Source organism: Eubalaena glacialis, chromosome 19 (assembly GCF_028564815.1).
Source record: "Eubalaena glacialis isolate mEubGla1 chromosome 19, mEubGla1.1.hap2.+ XY, whole genome shotgun sequence".
NCBI classification, from domain to species: domain Eukaryota; kingdom Metazoa; phylum Chordata; class Mammalia; order Artiodactyla; family Balaenidae; genus Eubalaena; species Eubalaena glacialis.
In genome coordinates this window covers 55,206,660-55,228,161 of record NC_083734.1, presented here as the reverse complement: position 1 = coordinate 55,228,161, position 21,502 = coordinate 55,206,660, and the positions used below count along the sequence as shown (strand labels likewise).

The following is a 21,502-nucleotide window of genomic DNA, read 5'->3' as shown; positions in this document are numbered from 1 at the left end:
TCTAGGTCCATGCATGTTGCTGCAAATGGCATTATCTCATTCTTTTTTATGGCTGAGTAGTACTCCAGTGTGTGTGTGTGCATGTGTGTGTGTGTGTGTGTATGTGTGTTTTTAAACACAAACCACATCTTCTTTATCCATTCATCTGTCGATGGACATGTAGGTTGCTTCCATGTCTTGGCTGTTGTAAATAGTGCTGTGATGAACATTGGGGTGCATGTATCTTTTTTTTTTTTAAATAAATTTATTTATTTATTTATTTATTTTTGGCTGCGTTGAGTCTTCGTTGCTGTGCATGGGCTTTCTCTAGTTGTGGCGAGCAGGGTCTACTCTTCGTTGTGGTCTGTGGTCTTCTCATTGCGGTGGCTTCTCTGGTTGTGGAGCACGGGCTCTAGGCACACGGGCTTCAGTAGTTGTGGCACGTGGGCTTCAGGAGTTGTGGCTCGCGGGCTCTAGAGCACAGGCTCAGTAGTTGTGGCGCACGGGCTTAGTTGGTCCGCGGCATGTGAGATCTTCCCAGACCAGGGCTCGAACCCATGTCCCCTGCGTTGGCAGGCAGATACTTAACCACTGCGCCACCAAGGAAGTCCTGCATGTATCTTTTTGAATTATGGTTTTCTCCGGATATATGCCCAGGAGTGGGATTGCTGGATCATATGGTAGCTCTATTTTTAGTTTTTTAAGGAACCTCCATACTGTTTTCCATAGTGGCTGCACCAATTTACATTCTCACCAACAGTGTAGGAGAGTTCCCTTTTCTCCACACCCTCTCCAGTATTTGTTATTTGTAGACTTTTTGATGATGGCCATTCTGACCGGTGTTAGGTGTTACCTCGTTGTAGTTTTGATTTGCATTTCTCTAATAGTTATCTATGTTGAGCATCTTTTCATGTGCCTATTGGTCATCTATACGTCTTCTTTGGAGAAATGTCTTCTGCCCATTTTTTGATTGCGGTTGTTTGCCAGACAATACTATTTTAATGGTTGAAAGCAAATACAAAAAGGATAGAGGTGGAATTAATATGTAAATGATGTGTTTGAGCCAAGTATAAGCTAAGTTACTTCACAGACAGGGGGCTGTACAAATACAGGTTTAAATAGCGAAAAGTGGCGGGAGTGGTGAATCATCAAACAGCATCCCTTGGTGTGGGCCTGCCAGGTTTGAAAGCAACTGTGCCTTGCTGATCAGTTCCGTATTTATGTTGAAGGAGGAATTCAGCTTCAACAAACTGTCATCCTTCTCGTTAAATGTATATTGTTAGTTTTTTTTTTTGGCGGGGGGGTGGGCCTTGATACTGTGGGTGGGGTTCATGCCATTTTCCTCCATCAACCCACTTCTGAATTTATTTACTTACTTATTTTTGGCTGCATTGGGTCTTCGTTGCTGCACACGGGCTTTCTCTAGTTGTGGTGAGCGGGGGCTACTCTTCGTTGCGGAGCGCAGGCTTCTCATTGCGGTGGCTTCTCTTGTTGCGGAGCACAGGCTCTAGGTGCGCGGGCTCAGTAGTTGTGGCTCACGGGCTCTAGAGCGCAGGCTCAGTAGTTGTGGCACACAGGATTAGTTGCTCTGCGGCATGTGGGATCTTCCTGGACCAGGGCTCAAACCTGTGTCCCCTGCATTGACAGGCAGATTCTTAACCACTGCAACGCCAGGGAAGTCCCTATATCGATAGTTTGAATTTTATAATTGTATGAGTTTTTGCCCAGTTTGTTTGTACATATTTAAGTAACATTATAGTAAAAATAACTGGTTAACATTAAAGGTCCAAGGAAACTTTTATCTTTTAAAAGGAGTTTGTACGTTACTCAAACAGTTTCTCTGAGATAGATTTTGCTATACTTTCATGAATCCAAATCAGTTAGGTCCTTAAATTGGGTTTTGTTTGACACACAACCAAGGTTGAAACCAACCAGAGGTTGGGGAGGGAGATAAACATTCACCTGAGTGGCTTGTTGGCTCAACTGTTTTCAATGATAGTGGGCAGCCCTTCCGCGCGATGGATCAGGAGTCATAGTTCTTTGACTTAAAATTGAGTATTGACTGGTAAGGCTGAGAATAGAAAATAGGGATAGCAGTGTCTTCAACTTCCGGGTCTGACTGAAATCTGTGGAAATTAACACAACATAAACATTTTGACTCTGCTTTGTCACCATACAGGGGAATGGTGGGGAAAAAAAATATCTTTTTATGTTTGTGATTCTCATGGTCATGTTTGTTTTTCATGAAGGAAATTTTAGATTGTGAATGGCCCTCAAATACAACTGTGTCATGTTTTTAACTTAAAGCTTAAAACTTTTAAGGCAGTTTCGTTGGAGAATGTTAGTCATGTAATGGGAAGGCAAAGTAGGCCTGGATGCCATAGGGGGATGGGAAACAATTTCAAAACGAGTTCTGCCTTCAGAGGTCTTCTTATCTTATCTCCTGGAGGGGACTGGTCGGGCATTCCTCTGTGCTAGGCCTTGAGCATGCAGTGGGCAACCGGACGGCATACAGCCCCTCGAGGAGACCTGGTTGCCTGGGCCCCTGTGGGCAGACGGGGGTCTCACAGCTGAGCCACCATTTAAGAAACACTTAAAGAACCTCTAAAAGACCTAAGAATAATGACGAGCATGTATCGGGTGCTGTATGCCAGTATCTCATTCATTGCTCACACTTGCTTTGTGGGGTAGGCTCTTCTCCCCTCTCCCCCCTCTTTTTTGAGATATAATTGATATCTAACATTGTATTCATTTAACAATGTAATGATTTATGTACATATTGTGAAATGATTACCCTAAGTTTAGTTGACATCCATCACCTCACAGTTACACATTTTTCCTTCTTGTTATGATAACTTTTAAGATCTCTTACCAACTTTCAAATGTACAATACAGTATAGTTAACATCCCCAGGACTTATTTAGCTTATAAGTGGAAGTTTGTACCTTTGGGATAGGCTGTTCTCTTAATCCACTTTACAAATGAGAAAACTGAGATTTAAATTGCTTGCCAAGTGACCGTCCCTGCCCTGGCCGCCTCGCCCACTGACCGTGGTGCAGACGGCCCAGGTAACGTGGCTCTGATCCGGTTGCATGTAAACCCAGACCGCCTGCAGCTGGCTCACCTCCAGGCAAACCCGGATCTCGCCCCTCCGCAGGCAGCGCTCAGACCCTTGGCTTTCCTGATTCTGGACGGGGCTAGTTTGCAGTCTTGGCTTTGAAGTTCCTCCCCAGCCCTCTTCCCGCAGCCTCGTTCTCCCTCTGATCTGTCTGTGTCTGACCTGGTTCCCGGCTGGGCAGTAAGCTTTCCCCCTAATGCTCCATCTTTGGTGGCTCGCAGCCTTTCTTGCTCTTTTCTGTAACAGAAGGCTGGCGCTTGTAGGTGGTACCACTGAGATTCAAATCAAGGCCTGGTGATACTCCAGCCCAGGCTCTCTGTTGGCTCTGCCGTGTGGCTCCTTGGTTTGTGTCTGAGTCCTGAAGTGACAGTGCTGGAGGAGAGGAGGGAAAGGGCGCTGTTGTGTGGCTGAGGTGAATACCTGGTAATTGGGCGGCAGGGGTGGCAGGGAGGGAGTGGACGGCAAGTCGCTAGGAGCTCTGAGTTTAAAATAGTGTGAGGCCATGAGTGCTGGCGCCCTCAGGTAGACAGTTGTGCAAGGTTACCCAGAGAAGGCTTTTGTCCTTGGAACAGTAGATGACGTTCCAGGATTGTGGGAACAGCGGTCTGATGTTTACGTTCATTCAGGTCGTGATGGGAGCTGAGCAATTCGTTTCCTGACACGAGTTCTTTCCCTTCCAAGTATACTGTGTTTCTTCATTCTGTGGAAGATGTTGATACCATTAGCATTAAGCCTGATTCAGGGCTACCTGTAACCCTAACCTTTCAGAGGACATCTTGTTCCTCAGCAACTCCCCTTCCCCCCGTTTATTTTATGAAAGTTCTCTTCCCAGCTTTGGTCGTTTATCTTTGGGGCCATATTTTCTGCTTCCAGCAACTGAGTATAGTATATTTAGCTAATTAATGACTTATATAACTAAATCCATGTGTTTCTTGTATTTCATATTACAGAGGGAATATTTTACTCAGAGCCTAAATTGAAATAGTATCATCTCTATCTTTATCCCCTTTTGGCTTTTTCTTTTCCTTAAAGAAGGAAAGAGACCTATGTGATATTACTTACACCTAGTTCCTTCTTTTTTTCAGTTGGCTAATTATAAACTTAAGATAATTAGTTTCCAACCAAGCCTCATGATATTTACATCCTGTGTTTTTAGGGCCATGGAGGATATAATTATCATTTTAGCTTGGTGAACACATGGATTTTGGGGGTGCATTTTCAAAGTATAGTAGAGAAGGTAAATGTCAAATGAAAATGTTTAGCTTTTAAAGCCATTCACATTAGAAAGGTTCTCTTCCTCTTTTTGTGCAGAGCCAAGTTGGTTCCTGGACTGTGGGTGGCAGTGTCTTTGCTTAGTGATCACTTTTGTCTTTGAGAAGTTTGTGCGCAGCCTGGAACAGTAGCTACATTTTTTGAGTTTTGTACTTATCCTGTGTCAGGGCTGTTAAACACTCTACATTTTCTTTTTTTAATCTTCCACAATTCTGTACATTAAAGAAGATGAAGAAACTAAGATGAATTGAAGATGAAGAAATTGAGGCTCAGTGAAATAAATTGAGTAACCTTCCCAAGGCCCTCTTCTGATGGTAGGACTGGGGTTGAAGGCAGGTTTTCTCTTCCAGGGCCTGTGCTCTGAGACATGACGTTGCTCTGGGACACACCTGGGTTCAGATCCCGGGATGTGACTTCTCTCCTCCTCTGTTTCCTCATTTTATTATTATATATTTTTAATAAATTTATTTATTTTATTTATTTAGTTTTGGCTGGGTTGGGTCTTCATTGCTGCGTGCGGGCTTTCTCTAGTTGCGGCGAGCGGGGGCTACTCTTCGTTGCGGTACACAGGCTTCTCATTGCAGTGGCTTCTCTTGTTGCAGAACACGGGCTCTAGGCACGTGGGCTTCAGTAGTTGTGGCACGCAGGCTCAGTAGTTGTGGCACATGGGCTCTAGAGCACAGGCTCAGTAGTTGTGGCACACGGGCTTAGTTGCTCTGCGGCATGTGGGATCTTCCCAGACCAGGGCTCAAACCCGTGTCCCTTGCCTTGGCAGGCGGATTCTTAACCACTGCGCCACCAGGGAAGCCCCTGTTTCCTCATTTTAAAGGGGGGAGAAACTTGTTTCACAGGAAGAGTCTGCCCAGTACATGCGTTAATCTTCATGAACCTGCTTATGGTACGGCCGTGGGGAGGCGGTGCTGCTCCTTTCCCCTTGCCCACCTTGGTGAGAGCTCTTGGCAGGGTGGGCCCTGGCCTTCCATTCCTGCGTCCCCGGTGCCTGCTCTGCAGTGCCTGTCATGGGCACTGGAGCGAATGTTTGTTGAATAAATGATGTTACGAATTTCTCTAGGTTCTTCTTAGAAGAAGTTTTTTCCTTTTCTTTTTGTTTTCTTATACCACAGGTAGTTAATAGGCTTTTACCTTTGGCCAAGGTGTTACTTGATCCCTTTCTTTTTTTTCATATTTAATAGATTTTAGAGCAGTTTTAGGTTTACAGAAAATTGAGCAGATAGTACAGAGTTGCTATATACCCCTCTACAGCTTCCCCTATTATTAACATCTTGCGTGGTGTGTTTGTTTTAATTGGTGAGCCAGCGTTTATACGTTATTATTAACTAAAGTCCATTGTCTACATTAGGATTCACTCTCTGTGTTGTACAGGCCTGTGGGTTTTGACAAATGTATAATGTCACGTGTCCACAAGGACAGTGTCCTACAGAGTAGTTTCACTGCCCTATAACTCCTCTGTGCCCCACCCCTTCATCCCTCCCTTCTCCCCTCCAGCACTGGCAGCCCCTGGTCTTTTTATTCTGTTGCTAGTGTTGCCTTTTCCAGAGCGTCAGATAGGTGGGATCATACAGTCTGCAGCCTTTTCACACAGGCTTCTTTCATTAAACAATAATCATTTAAGTTTCTAGCACGTCTTTTTGTGTCTCGATAGCCCATTTCTCTTTATTGCTGAAGAAGACTCCATTGTGTGGATGTACCACACACAGTCTGTTTATCCATTCACCTTTCGTAGGACATCTTGATTGCTTCCAGTTTTGGGCAATTATGAATAAAGCCTTTATGCTGCGTTCCTTTTCACTTAACCTTGAGTTTTCCAGCTGTGCTGATGATGGCGAATCAAGCTTCTTTATCAGGAAATACTGGTCAGTATTAGAAATGCTTCCCTGAGTTGGCCTGCCAATTAAAACTATATGTATTTATGTTTTTATTGCTTTTTTCAGCTTTATTGAGGTGTAAATGACAAATAATAAACTGTATGTTTTAAAAATACATAGTTGGATAAGTTTTGACATATGTATACCTGTGAAACCGTCACCATAATTACCATAGTGAACATATCCATCACCCCAAAAGTGCTTTATGTCCCATTGTAATTTCTCCCTCCTTCCCATACCAACACACCTCCACCTCCAGGCAACCACTGATTTGCTTTTTGTTACTATAAATTAGTTTGTATTTCCTAGAATTTTACGGAAATAGAAACGTAAACTTTTTTTTTTTTTGTCTAGCCTCTTTGATTCAGCATAATTATTTTGGATTCATTCATTCATTGTGGATGAAAGATAGTTCATTACATTGTATTGCTGAAGACTGTTCCATTATTTGTATACATTGCAGTGGAAAACATAGGCATTAAAAAAAGATAATACTTTTTGATTCAGTAGTACCTTTCTAATATTTTAGATGTTAGAATCAAGAGTAAAACCTATCATTTATTTTCAAGTTAGGATTAATATTTGTAAACTAGAAAACAAAGGGATACTTTTCAGTCGGTAAACCAAAAAAAAAAAAAGAAGAAAGAGAAAAAGCCAGTTACTGAGGTTATATTCTAGGCAGAAAACAAAACTAGATCTTTAACTCATGGGGAGCTAGAGAGGGAGGGATACAGTGGGTAAAGTTGGGGGAAGAGTTGAACAGGAAGGGAGCTTGCAGGGGCGGGAGGTGTGGCTTCCAGAGGCGGGCAGGGCCGGTGGCCTGACAGTGGTCCCTCTGCCCCCAGAATCTCTTCAGAAAAGGCCTTTGAGCCACCTCAGTCAGCTGTCCTTGAAAGAATTAGCTGATGTTTACCTGTAAGTTGGCTTTATGATTGGTGTGCGTTCAGAGGCTGCCTGTTTTTTAAAAAATTTCCCTCTGATGCCAGAAAATTTTAAATAGGTAGCGCAGCCTCCTATTCTGCTTCTAGACAAAAGGCTTTAATTAAAAAAGCCTAGTTGATCAAACAGATTTGAAACTCATACTAGATTCATTTATCAACAAGTATGAATGACTCTTGGGTTTCATGGAGAGAAGAAATTTATCATAAGACTTATTATTTCGGGCATGTGCCACCACAGCCTTACAGACATTCTAAGGACAGTAACGAGGACAGAGATATGTAGTTGTCAGGTCGGAATGTTTGCTGCAGATTTAAGTTATTCATGGTGAGTCAGTCAAGAAGATCAGAGCAACTTCTTGAACTTGAAATGTGGCCAGTGAGACTGAGGGACTGAATTTTAATGTTATTTGCTTTTAATGAAATTTAAATAGCCGCATGTGGTTGGTGGCTGCAGGTTATAGAAGAGATGGTTCTGGAGCGCATCTGTTCATTGAGTGGAATGGTAGGAGTTACCCTCATTATTCACATTCATTCTTTCCTCTCCCCTCCTCCCCACTTCCTTTTTTGGGTTAAATGTACATAGTCAAATTTGTGTATGTAAGTTAGATGTGCATCTGTTGGGACCCCGCTGTATAACGGAGAACAGTTAAGTACAAGTACAGTAAGTGACAGTCCATTGGTTTTATAGTCCTTTCTATTTTATTTCAAGTTTTTGTCCTTCACAATTTTGACTGGTTGGCATTTAAAATAACTCTTGAATTTTTGTGAGAAGATAATTAAATGGAACCTGTTACAGTTAATCTCTTAGATCAGGAGTGGGCACACGATGGCCTGCTGTCTGTTTTTGTACACAAGCTAAAAATCATTCTTACATTTTTTAGCGGTTGGGAAAAATTCAAAAGACTATTTTATGACATGTGAAAAGTATGTGAAATTCAAATTTCAGTCTCTATAAATACAGTTTTATTGGAACCCAACTGTACTCAATTTGTTCACATATTGTCTGTGGCGGTTTCTGTCCTCAAAAGGCAGAGTTGAATATTTACCACAGAGACTGGCCCAGAAAGCTGAAAATATTTACTATTTGGCCCTTCACTTACGGCAAAGGTTTGCTCACCCCTCTCTTAGATTTTTGAAGGCCTTTATGCAGAAATTGGAAACTTAACTTGAACACTGGACCCTTTGAAAGTTTTATAGTAGAGGATAATCACTTGGATTGAAGCTCATTTGTTTGCATTTTGAATAATGTATTTATAGGCAGAGGGATTTGTGAATGAATGAATAAAATTCAAAGCACTTGGAGCCACAGTTCCCAAACTGTGTTCTGAGGCACCCCAGAGCACCCCAGTGCTATGGGATATTTTTAAGTTTTGAGGAAGCGTAGTGATACTCCACATTTCTTAAACACTGCAGACTCCTAGTTCAAGGTAGTTCACGGGTCAGGATCACACTGCATTTCCTTTGATGGTGTCACATCTTGGTGAAGCTAGGGTTGCAGTGGTTGCTATGCTAAAAGGCAAGTGCCACAGAGAAGTTGGTGTCCAACAGGAAATTAGGGCAGCAGTGTGGTTCCAGCTTGATTCTTAAGAGGTGCACACACCCTCAGGTAATTCTGGTTATTTAGGAATGAAACAAAAACATCTTTGCCTTCAACTTAAGTGCATTATTTCTTTCAAATGGTTACTAAGTTATTAAGACACAAATGCTTTTTAAATTGTTTGGACCTAATAGTCTAATAAATGGTATTTCTTTTGGCTTTGGGGCACTGTGAAAAAGTTGCTGAGATTCCAAGGGTGCTGTGAACCGAAATTTGGGAACCTCTGACATAGAGCACCAAGTGACAGTGCTTTAAAGGACAGATGACCCCAGATAAGCCAGTCAGAAATGTCATCAATGATTATCTTCAAGAAAATAAACCCACTGGAAGTATGGAGCCCCCAGGCTATTGACTTAGATGTCAATCTTGAGATCTTTCAGAAAGTGACACAGTCGGACAGGTGTGGGTGGCTATGGTTTTCTAATCTAAATTAAAATGCAGAAGATGCAGTTAATCAAGCATACTGATTATCCTTTGAGTTTTATTTGAAAACCCAGTAACTCTGTCAGTCTATTAAATTGTGTTAACAAAAGTTTGCAGGTGGTCTTGCCTGGAAATTCTTGAAGAGGAACACATTACAAGAACTTTGAGGTACAATATTCTGGAAGGCCTCTCTAAGTCACGGCTTTCACGATACAGCATCCACATACGTGTTAGGTTTGGCAAGGAGAGAAGGGGTAACGTCTGCTCCGTCTTCAACCAGGGCCCACCTGAGACTGGCTTCCTGTTGTGCATTGTATCTAAAGCAAGAGCCCCGTGCTAGTCTTGCTTTAGCCAATGTAAACAAGCCAGTTTGTAAGTAGGTTTAGATGATTCTTTTTCTTCTAAGCAGAATTCTTTGTTTCCTGCTTGTTTTGACCTCATAGCGATGGCTCAGATACTTAGATGCCATGGTACTCCTTGCTGAACATTATAAAATATTGACATGTAGACATTTCCCATGAACCAGGAACAGTTTGTTAGCAGGACACATGACTGTCGTATGTGCAGTATAAAATCACAACCACAATTCACTGTATGTTGCAGGGAGAGTTCAGTGGGTGCCGGGCACTGTCCAATTATGCTTTATGGGTGATGTCCCAGTTCTTTGCTAATATTTGCCTGCTGCTCTGTTGTACCCACTCCTTTGTTTCTTTGCTCACTGATATTTTTTTTGGGGGGGGGGAGGTCATGAACTAGTGCTTGTTTCTAGGACCCAAAGGATTAGGAAAATTTGTGGTAGAAAATCTTAAAATGGATAGAACTCTCTAAGAACAACTTGTGTGGCTGTTTGGGAAGCGACCATCGCCCTGAATTTGGGTTCAGAGCACTTCCATCCCACTTGTCATTCAGATCTGCAAGAATGCTGCCTTTTGGAGTAGAGTCAAGTACATGGGCATCACGAACCAGATATTTTAAGAGGTCAAAAACCCTACTACTGGGACTTCCCTGGTGGCGCAGTGGTTAAGAATCCGCCTGCCAATGCAGAGGACACGGGTTCGATCCCTGATCCGGGAAGATCCCACATGCTGCGGAGCAACGAAGCCTGTGAGCCGCAACTACTGAGCCCACGTGCCACAACTACTGAAGCCCGCGTGCTGCAGCTCCTGAAGCCTGTGAGCCTAGAGCTCGTGCTCAGCAACAAGAGAAGCCATTGCAAAGAGAAGCCTGCGCCTCGCAGCAAAGAGTAGCCCCCGCTCACCACAACCAGAGAAAGCCCGAGCGCAGCAACAAAGACGCAGCAACGCAGCCAAAATAAAACAAAAAACAAAAAACCCTACTACTGTTTTTTTCTTTTTGGATACTATTTAACAATATCATAGTATGGATAAATCAGATTATTGACCTCTCTGTGGAATTAAAACTTTTTACGTGTGAAGTCTTCTAATTTTGTGGGTAATTTTTACCAGGTCCTTTAGAATTGTGTCACTGTTGCCTGCTAATAGTCGTCTGAAGGTCCGTTAGGGGGCAGGTGGTAAAGGTGGAGTCCAGTGTGAGTGAAGGGCGGAGGACACAGACGGTCACTGGAAGTAGTGACTTTCCTTCATGCAGGCCCGACACGCCAATTGGCACGAATGCCCTGAGTCTGTGTGCTGTTTCCCAAGAGAAAAGATGTGGATTTTAGAAGCAGTTCTGAAGTTTCTTATCCTTTAACAAAAATATTTCATGTTTAGGACTGTTGAAGCAAAGGAGTGGATTTATGAGTGAGAGAAACTGTGACGTGTTGGTGCAAAATTCCCCACGTTTCTTCTCAGTGTTTGCGCATTCCCCCTCTGTTGTGCAGAGTAATGTATGTTGAAATGGCTCATTTATCAAAAGTAAACAGAGCTGGTTTATATCATTGTGCACTGTGAGAGTGCGTGTTGGGAGAAAGGGATACGTTCCTGGTAAAACTGTCTAAAATGTTTAGAGTTGCAAGAGTTTTGGTGCATGGTATGTGAGCAATGCATTCACCATCTGTTCTTTCAGCTATAATTGTGCCCTCCACATATTCATCAAAATCACATTTCAACGAGAAGGTTCTAGAAAAGAAATCAACTTCTTATTGGGTTATGTGATTCTGTTAGATGCCCTTTCCTTAGACATTATGGCACCATAGGTTGAACTCAAGTCTTTTCCAGACTAAATATTACCGCTGGAAAAAGTGTGTTAGGTTTGGATACCAAGGGGGAAAGGGAGGGGTGGGATGGATTGGGAGATTGGGATTGACACATATACACTATTGATACTATGTATAAATTAGATGACTAATGAGAACATCGTGTATAGCACAGGGAACTCTACTTAATGCTCTGCAGTGACCTAGATGGGAGGGAAATCCAAAAAGGAGGGGATGTATGCATGTGTGTGGCTGATTCATTTTGCTGTGCAGTAGAAACCAACAGAACATTGTAAAGCAACTATACTCCAATAAAAATTAATTTAAAAAAAAGTGTATTATCAGGACCATGGAATTTGAGGTTGTCTAAGATGAAATTCATAATTTAAACTTCAGATATGTTTGATCTTAAAGGGAAATGGCTTGGAGTATATTAAATTTTTATATATATCTTTTTAGTTTTAGTATAATCATTATATTTTCTTGTTTGATTTTACCAGTGGGTATCCAGCCTGTTGTTATGACTTGATATATTGGTCTATCTGAAGACTGGTGATTGAGGGAAATGACTTTGGGTTAAATATAGCACTTACTAATATAATTGTGTGTGCCATTTTACCGTTGTTCCTTTGTTGGTCTTGTACTAGTTTGAAAATAGTTAATCTGATTGGGTTGTCAATAAGTATTTGGATGAATGAAGTATATCATGACTAACTGGATTATAACTTTTCTTTAAAAGGGCTCAAATTTCTACAAATTTTGGTTTTATCAATATCTTGTTAAGTATGAACACATTTATTCACAAATGGCGTGTGATTTGGAACCTCGGTTTAGAGGTGGAGTGCGAGGGCCCACCGAGGGCTGAATTGTGACAAGGTGCAGTGCAGGGCCCCCGGGTTCCCTGGGTACTTGTCACTTTTCACGTCTGGAATTAGTTTGGATGTTTATCTGCTTTTGAGTTTCAGCCACAGACGTGGAGCTTGCTGCTGTCGGGGCAGCGACCCACGTGGTCTAGCTGCTCCCAGGGAACCTGGCAGCCTCCCTGGGGCTCGTCCAGCTTGGCTTCCTTTTGGTTCTGCTCCTGTTCCTCCCCCCAGGGATGTTTCCTTCTCTTCGGGTTACTTCTGTAAAGCTGCCCACCCTTGAAGACCCCCGGCAGACCTACTTCCTCCGAGAAGCCTCTGGAACCACCCGGCCGGGGCGTTGTTGTCATACAGCCCCTTCCGTGTTGCTCACCTCTCCCTGGGGCCTCTCTGCTGCCCTGTGTACAGTCGTGTGTTTCTGTGTCTTCCACTTGAGTGTCTTCCAGAACCTTAGCCTAGGGCTGCATATGGTAGGCCCTCTTTACGTAGCTGTTGTTTTGAGACTCCGTGAATTGTAGAAATATAACTGAGGGACTTTGGTCAACTTGCCATGTTTTCTTGATATGTTGTATATTTCTTTGAACACTGGCAACTTCTAAGAGAGACTTAAGCCATGGTTATATTTTTCACTTACTGATTCTTTCCAGGGTAGAACCCTATCTGTTTATGAGGGTCAAGTCTGGTGCCACAGGATAGCCAAGTTGACGGAAAGCAACTGGCTTAGTTTGTTGGCTAAATTGGGTATGAACGTAGTTCAATTTAAAGGTAGGTTCTTTAAATGGAATTTCTTTTAAATGGGTTTTCCTGGCACTATGCAATGTTAAGCTCATTAATTCACAAGTTGAAATGTCTTCACTAAAATATGGTTTTCTTTAGCACAGTACTAGCTTTTAATATGTCACAATTGCATTCAAAGGTTGGTTGAAAACCGAAAGTACTGTTGCCAAGCTCCCAAATTGCAGGCTCAGAAATCCCTTTTGAAAGAGGAAGAGTGGGTGTAGGAAGGAAGGTAGGCGGGAGTTGTTACCCAGAAGCAACTCTCCTCTCAGGGGCAAATGGAAAAGGCTTTAGTGCTGCTTTTACCATTGAAACGATGGCTAAGTTAGACAAAAAGAGTGAGCAAATGACTACAAAGGTTATTTCTCTTCCAAAAGTAATTTTTCCTTTTAAGAGGAGACATCAAAGAACATATCTCCCCCTCTGAAGAAATTACTTCTGGAAGAGTTACTTTTGTTCAGCCTTTCTTGATTTTTGTATTTGTTAAATATCGAGTGTGATTAGGAAATGACTTGATAATACTGCAGATAGTTGGCAAAAAAATAAGAAGACATTTGAAAGTTACCTCTGCTCTTCTGGCGCAGTGATTGGAACCTGGTGAGTGTTGAAACATGGGTTCTTCCTACTTCTCTCCTAGAGATTTCTTCCTGCGGAGATAAAATTGAAGGCCTGCTAGTGTGGGCTCTTTGGCCCAAACAGGGTTTTATAAAAATAGGGAAGCTTCATAAAATCCGGATTGCTGGCTTCTCTTGAAAAACCATAAGCTGGAGCTCCCTAGGCCTGCGTCTCCGAGCTGCAGTGCACGGCCCCAGGCAGGAGGCCCCACAAGGAGGAGCAGGTGCGCCTTGGGCTAGGGCTGTGGGCAAACCTAAAATTTGTGTACATTTTCACGTGTAAAATGTGACAATGTTGTATTTAATCAGTTACTTGCAAAAGCACTGTTGGTTTACACGTGGACTTTTCCCCCCAGGGTTACCTTTTCCTATTAATATTTTTCCCAACTTTCTATTTTGAAAAATTTCTATTAAAAAAAAGTTGAAAAAGGGACTTCCCTGGTGGTCCAGTGGCTAAGGCTCTGCGCTCCCATTGCAGGGGGCCTGGGTTCAATCCCTGGTCAGGGAACTAGATCCCACATGCAGCAACTAAAGATCCTGCATGCTGCAACAAAGATCCTGTGTGCCGCAACTAAGACGCAGCGCGGCCAAATAAATAAATAAATAAATAAATAAATAAATAAATATTTTTAAAAAGCCAACAACAAATGTCATTAAAAAAAAAAAGTTGATAAAGTATAGCGAGCACCTGTATACATTTCACCCAGGTAAATTAACACATTTGCTTTATCTCGCTTTTTCACACACATACGCACCATTTTTATTTTTATTTTTGCAGAACCATTTGAAAGTAAGCTGCGTATTAACACTTTTGCCCTAAATACTGAAGAATAGACGTTCTCCTACATAACTGTCATCATTATCATACCTGAGAAATTTGACACTGATAGAATAATATTATTTAATATGTAGTACATAGAGCTATTTTTATTCCAATCCGGGAACCAGGGCAGCATTGCATTCCATAGTCCTGTCTCTTCAGTTGTCTTTATTCTAGACACTTCCCTGCTTTCTTTGTTCATCTTTCAAGACACAGACAGGTTTTCTTTTTTAAGAGTCCGGGCCGGTTATTTTGTAGAATATTCCATAATTTGGGTTTGTCTGATTGCTCCTCATGATTAACTTTAGTTTGCCGTTTGCGTCACGAGGACTTTGTGGGTTTGTGTGTGCTTCCATTGCAACCATTGGATTGTCAGATTGTCCCAAGTTCAATCGTTTGGTTAAGGTGATGTCTACTAGATCTTTCCATTATAGAGGTACCATTGTGCCTTTGTCGCTAATGATCGGCAGGACGATAATTTGAGACTGGGGTATCTTCCAACGACTACCTTTCTGTAGCAACCATTGATGATCCTTGCCTGAATCAGTTATTATAAATTGATGGTTGCAGAATGATGATTTTTCTAATTCTGTCATTCCTTCTATGATTATTAGGTGATCTTTTTCTGTAAAATTTCCTCCCCTGCCCATTTTTCTTGAGTATCACTATATGATTTATCAAGCTTTACCACCTTTTTTCTTTCTGGTGCTCAAATTATCCCGGGATTGGCAAGTGGAACCCCTTCAGGCTGGTTCGCCATCAGTCACTGAGCACTTCCTTGATTTCTGGTAAGAAATACTTCAGACTAACCTTGACCTTTCCTTGCTCCAGACTTGTGATCAGCCATTTCTCCAAGGAGCACAGCTTCCTTTTTAGTAGGGAATGGTATTTAGGAAACAAGATCTGGATGCCAAGTGTGCTCACTGCAACTGAGGTGTCATCACTTCTAGGCTCTTCCTATGGATAGAGCTAGAACATATATTAATGTTTTTAATAAAATCAGAATGCTGCTATTTTTCAGAGGCTTCAGGAACTTTATAGGTTGTAGTTCATGCTGAAAAACTAGAGTACTGGTATCCTAAGCAGTTTCAGAGACTAAAGTTTTGTCAACTTCTTGCAGTCTTCCTTTTCCTTAACCCTCTAGAAAGTTAGGGTTTTTCTATGCTAACTGTACGCAGGACTCATTAACCTCACATATCTCTGAAAGATAGGCCAGGGTAAGTGAGCACAGAAGCAAAAAGCTGGATTCATTGGTTTATTTAGGAAGCTTCTATTCCATATTTCAAAAAATGTTTATTGAACAGTGACTCTCTTCTTACTAGGCATTGAGTAAGGTCCTTGTTCTCCTGGATAATCAAAGAGAAAAAGGACTTGGTCTCTGCCCTGTGGCTGAGTGTCACCCTGCATGTGGTGGCAGGGTGACGGATGTGGAGGGAGGAGGGTAGATGCTTACTAACCACTTTCCACAACGACAGAGCTTTGGAGAGGAACATACCGATTCCTGTGTTAGTGGCTCGTTAGCCTGGATACCTCAAATGCCATTTGGTTGGGGCATACCGAGGTAAAAATGAATGTCTCTGCAAATATGAGTCTACATGGAGGGATAATTTTACAGGGAATGGAAAGTTTTTACTATGTTTTAAATTCAGGGCTAGCTTGTGTGGGTAATGCCTTATGCTGACCACTCTATTTCAAGAATTTAAAGATGTGGGTATTTTGAAAATGATATATAATAGGTACTTAAATAGGAGAGATCCGAGCCTAGGTTGTTTTTTGCTAAGTGCTTACTCTACCTTTTGTGTAACTTAAAAAGAATTGTTTTGTTTGAAGCCCTTGTATTCTCAATTTCTTGATATGTCATAGTGCTGGAATGGACAAAGCCAGTTTTTTTTTTTTAATGTAGTAAAATTTAAAAGTCAGTTTAGACAGTGTCAGTGTCAGTGTGTAGAACAAATGATAGTCAGCGATTTTTTTTTCTAGAATTGTTTGTGTGTGCAGTACTTAATACTAACAAATTTTAGGGCCTCATGGAGGCCTAAATTATCTATGTTACGATCTCAGCAGCTGAATAAACTTCTTAAATGTTGTTTATTATAATATGCATTAAGAGAATTATCGTGTGATTTATCATCCCATGGTAGCAGTCACGGAATTCAGAATATATTTGAATGGCGGGGAGTACATAAGTATGAAGAATATATTTTCAACTCCCAAAGTAAAAACATTTAAAAAGCAAATGTAATTGGTCACCGTGTGGGTTTTGCCTCCCTTCCTGACCATCTGGTCACATGGTGGCGTTCCCTCCTTCCCTGCAGAAGAGGGCGGGGCCTTCTGTTGGTCCTGGTCTCCCCCCCCCCCACCCCCCCACCCCCCCGCCCCGACCCCCGTCGTGCTCTCGGGGCCTGGCTACGTGGCTGGTGCTGAGCAGGGATGTTCCTTGTCATGGCGTCACTGCAGGCCCCCATTTCCCTCCTCTGCCGGCTGTGGTTCTGTGCTCACACCCCGAGGTATCTCGAAGTTGCGCTCCTGGGTTCTCTTTCCTGGAAGTGCTCTCCCCTCATCACTGACTATGAACAGCGCTTTCCATGCTTTGAGGCCCGGTGTAAATGCCTCCTCTCCCTGGAAGCCTTCCGAAGCCTCCGTCCCTCTGTTCCTCTAAGCTGTGTGTTTTCTTCTCCTTAAGCCCTCACAGCACTTGCTTATTCTTAGGACACTCTTGTGTATTTCCCTGACACCGTTTCCGGAACTGTCCGCTTCCTCTTCCCCTCCCTCCCATGTTGCCTAGCTTGGTACAGTATAAATATATAGACAGCAGGAGGGCAGCATACATTTTTGAGATTGGGGTAACTTTATAATGTTACGGAGAGAAGATGAGACACCAGATAACTGAGGATTACTTGGAATGAAATGGTCGTGAACATCCTGGGTGGAGGAATTGCTAGGTCACTCTGGTGTTTTACGGGGTCTTCTGTGACCGCTCGTGTGATGAGTATACTTACATTCAAATGGTCGAGCCTGTTGAAGGGGAACGTCAGGGAACTTCTCCAAGAAGGCCGACTTTTTTAGTATGATGGTGCTCTGAAACTACTTGCACCTTGTTAGAAGTGCAGTCAGAGCAATCTGTGCCATTTCCACACTTTCATTAATCTTTCAGCACCGTAAATATCTTCCTTAAATCTGTGCTTGGTTGTCATTAATTTAAGATGGGGTGTCTCAATTCCCCTTGCCCCCGTTTCTACTCCCGCCTAAGAGGGGAGTGGCGTCTGTCAGTCTAACACGACAACATCTCACGGTACCGTCCCTTATTATAGGGGGAGCAGAACTGCGAGGCAAGCCCGGGGCTTCCTTTTTCAGGTTTCTTCTTACAGCCGGACACTTTGTCATCCCATGCCCAATGGTTTCCTGTTTTTGCACACCTGTGATCCTTTGGATGGCTTAGGTTTGAGTGTGAATTCAACAGTGTCTTTAGTTCAGTAATCTTCACAGATTGCTACAGAGCAAACTAAATCTGGTGCCTAAGTACATTTTCTAAAAGTTTGGACGAATTATGTAGCAAGTCTTTTTCTTTCTTTTTTCTAAATTAAGTTTTTGCATTTTGAGATAATGGTAGACTCATAGTATATTAATAACATATTATTCCCAAGGAATATTATGGAGCGATGCCATGTGCTCGCTACCCATCTTCCCCAAATGGTAACATCCAGGGAAGCTGTTGTACATCATCACAACCAGGATATTGACATGATGCAGTCAAGACAGAACATCTCCCAAGTGTCCCCGTCTTGTTGCCCTATTGTAGTCACACCCACTCCCCTCCCACCCCCCACCCTTCTTTAACCCCTGGCAACCACTCATCTGTTCTCCATTTCTATAATTTTGTCATTTCAAGAATGTTACAGAAATGTTTAAGTTCATGATCCACTTTGATATAATTTTTATGTAAGGTGTGGGGTTAGGTCGAGGGGTCGAGGTCTTTTTTTTTTTACCTATGGGTGTGTAATTTCTCCAGTAATATGTGTGAAAAGGCCATCCTTCTTCCATTGAATTGCTTTTGCGGCTTTGTTAAAAAAAAAAGTCAGTTGGTCATGTTTGTGTGGGTCAGCTTGTGGCTCTCTGCTCTGTCCGTTGACCTGTGCGTCTTTCCCTCCACCCGTGCACAAAGCCTGGATTCCTGTAGCCGTGTAGTAAGCTTTCATACCGAGGAGAGGGATGCCTCCCAATGTGGTCTTCTTTTTCAAAATTGTTTTGGCTATTTCCGTTCTTTCTCCTTTCCATATAAATTTTAAAATCTTGTCTGTAAGCTACAGAAGAAAATCTTGCTGTGATTTTGATAGGAATTATGTTAAAACTCTGTATCCATATGGGGAAGATTGACGTCTTTACTATATTGAGTTTTCCAGTCCATTAACGTTGAATGTCTTTTTCTTTTTAAAATAATGAAAGCTTAAGGTGTAAAGATGAAGATAGCTGTGATGTAACATGTTGCCATGTATTAAGAGATGATTCTATTCCAGGGAGACTGTCAATGACAGACTGCCAGGTTACATCTTTGTTCAATTCCTTTTTAAAAAATTTTATTCATAGGCCTATGAAAGGAGGTTCCCTACGTGTCCTTTGATTCCGATGTTTGTGGACAGTGACACTGTGAATGAATTCAGGAGTGAAGATGGGGCTATTCATGTTGTAGAAAGGCGCTGCAAGCTGGATATAGATGCCCCTAGACTGCTGAAAAAGGTAACACCTTAAAAGGCAGTCCCCCCAAAACCAAGGTGAATTTATGCTTATAGCTTCTGTTGCTCTTGGGTGTTATTAACCCGTTGCCTTTCTGTTTCTGTTTTAAAGATTGCAGGAGTCGATTATGTTTATTTTATCCAGAAAAACTCACTGAACTCTCGGGAACGTACTTTGCACATTGAGGCCCGTAATGAAACGTTTTCTAACCGCGTCATCATCAACGAGCACTGCTGCTACAGCGTGAGTAACGGGGCAGAGGCGCCGAGTGTGCTGGCGCGGAGCTTCTGAGAGTTGTTCGGCCGCTGCTTTAAGCAGTGCGCGCGGGCTGCCTTTGTCTGAGAGGGCGGCTCTGCATCACGTAAAGCCCCTGGTTTCTGATGAGCGGGAGCGGCAGCGCGGCAGGTGTGGTGTTGTCGCACTTCAGGCGGCCGAGTGATGGCCTGATTTCTTCTTTAATACTGATATACCACGTCTTGTCTGGCCACTCTAACACTTTAGAAATGTGTATTGAGGGACCCAGGCTACTGTGTCCCCCGAAGATTGGAGCCGAGTGTGTTTATCTGCCCCCCCCCCCCGTCTTCACTGCTCACCACCCTGTTGCAAGAACTTCTCTGACCAGATTATAGGAAAAACCTAATAGGTCTCTCCGCTTCCACCCTTACTTTCCTACAATATATCCTCGACACTGAATCCAAAGTGATCCATTTAAAGTATGTCAGATCATGTCATGCTTTCTTTGGGCTCAAACCCCTGCAGTGTCTCTGCATTTCACTCAGAGGAAAAGCCCGGAGGCGTGGCAGTGGCTCACGAGGCCCTGTTTTCTCTTAATCTCTCCTGCTGTCCTGCCTGCCTTGGGCACAGCCTGCCTGCTGTCTCGCTGTCTGTGATCGTGCAGGCGAACTCCCCGAAGGACCTCTGCTCCTTCTGCCTCCAGACCTCCGCTTGCCTCCCGTCCTTACCTCCTTCGGGCTTCGCCCAGATCTCCCCTTCTCGATGAGGCCAGCCCTGAGCACCCTGTTCAGTTCTGTAGCCTGCCCTCCACTCCTTTTAACCCTGCGCCAACTTTCCTTTTTTCCATAGTGCTTGTCTTCCAGCAGTGATATAATTTCTTGCCTGTTATGTTTGTGGCCAATTGTCAGTCTCCTGCTAGACTGTAAGCTTCACAAAGCAGGGATCTTGGTTTTGTTCGTGATGGAGAACATGGCTCGATAAATATGGTGAATGAATGAATAAATGAATGACTGAACCAAGAATGAAAATGAAGCTCTCCTTCTAATAGTCATTCTTAGACTATTTTAGAAACATTACTTGAGCCTTTTCATGATTTTGAACCTCTCTGTGTAATTTTTCCATCCGCTGTTTTCATGGTAATAACATCGTTAGTAAAATAAGTGTTTTTCCTGGGTACCAGTTGACTGAGGAGCAAATGATGTTCTCAGTTGTCAGTATAATCAGTGGGAATACTTTCTCTTTTACCTGCAGGTTCACCCTGAAAATGAAGATTGGACCTGTTTTGAACAGTCTGCAAGTTTAGATATTAAATCTTTCTTTGGTTTTGAAAGTACAGTGGAAAAAATTGCAATGAAACAGTATACCAGCAACATTAAAAAAGTGAGTCTGTCTTGGGATTTTAAGGAAGGGGCTGGGTGGGAGTCTCTTCGGGAGGCTGGGGATGGGTTAGTCAGGGCTCCCGGGGGTGGAAGGGGTGGGCGGGGCTGCAGGTGACGCTGGTCGCTGGGGGACGGAGGAGGAGGGGTCTGTGGGCGCTGGCCTGGCGCCCCCTGTCCGGACTTTCTGGGAAAGGTGAGCGCTGCAGTCAGGCCGGGCAGCAGCCCCCAGCAGCCCCGGTGCCGGCAGGGCCCTGGTGGTGAAGGCACTGCTGCCCTGAAGAGGCACTTCAGGGGGTCTGTCGGGTCCCAGGCGCTGAGAGGTGAGGTCCGTCTTCCTTGGACGGCTTCCCTTCCATCTCGATTTTATGCTGCTGCTGATCATTGTGGCAGTTGGGTTGCGAAATGTATCCGTATGGGATTAGGAGTGCTTTCTGAAGGCTTGTTTTAAATGATACTGGAAAGCATTTGGATTGAGACACAAAGCACATGTTGAGTACCAGTGTGGTAAATCAGTGCTTTTAACTAGTTATATAAAAAATTCCATCTTAGATATGATTTGCTAGACCTTTAGAGAAGAGGAAGTAAGATTATGGAAAAAAAAAAAAAAACCCACGAAGGCATTTGGCTTTTCTTTTTCCTATTTATGTAACTCAGTTTTTATCACGGTTTTAAAAACCCGTGAGGGATGAATAATTTGAAAGCTCAGTATATAC

The 21,502-nt window shown here is 43.0% G+C and overlaps 1 protein-coding gene across 2 annotated transcripts in view; it reads left to right on the top strand.

Annotated features, from left to right (window-relative positions):
• The window catches only part of SEC14L1 (SEC14 like lipid binding 1), a 52,191-nt gene that overhangs the window by 15,537 nt on the left and 15,152 nt on the right, over positions 1-21,502 (top strand). For both annotated transcript variants that reach the window (XM_061174881.1, XM_061174882.1), the window contains exons 3-5: positions 19,030-19,179; positions 19,288-19,419; positions 20,662-20,790. In XM_061174881.1, the coding sequence (XP_061030864.1) occupies positions 19,030-19,179; positions 19,288-19,419; positions 20,662-20,790 (411 nt within the window). The remainder of the gene's footprint in view (positions 1-19,029; positions 19,180-19,287; positions 19,420-20,661; positions 20,791-21,502) is intronic.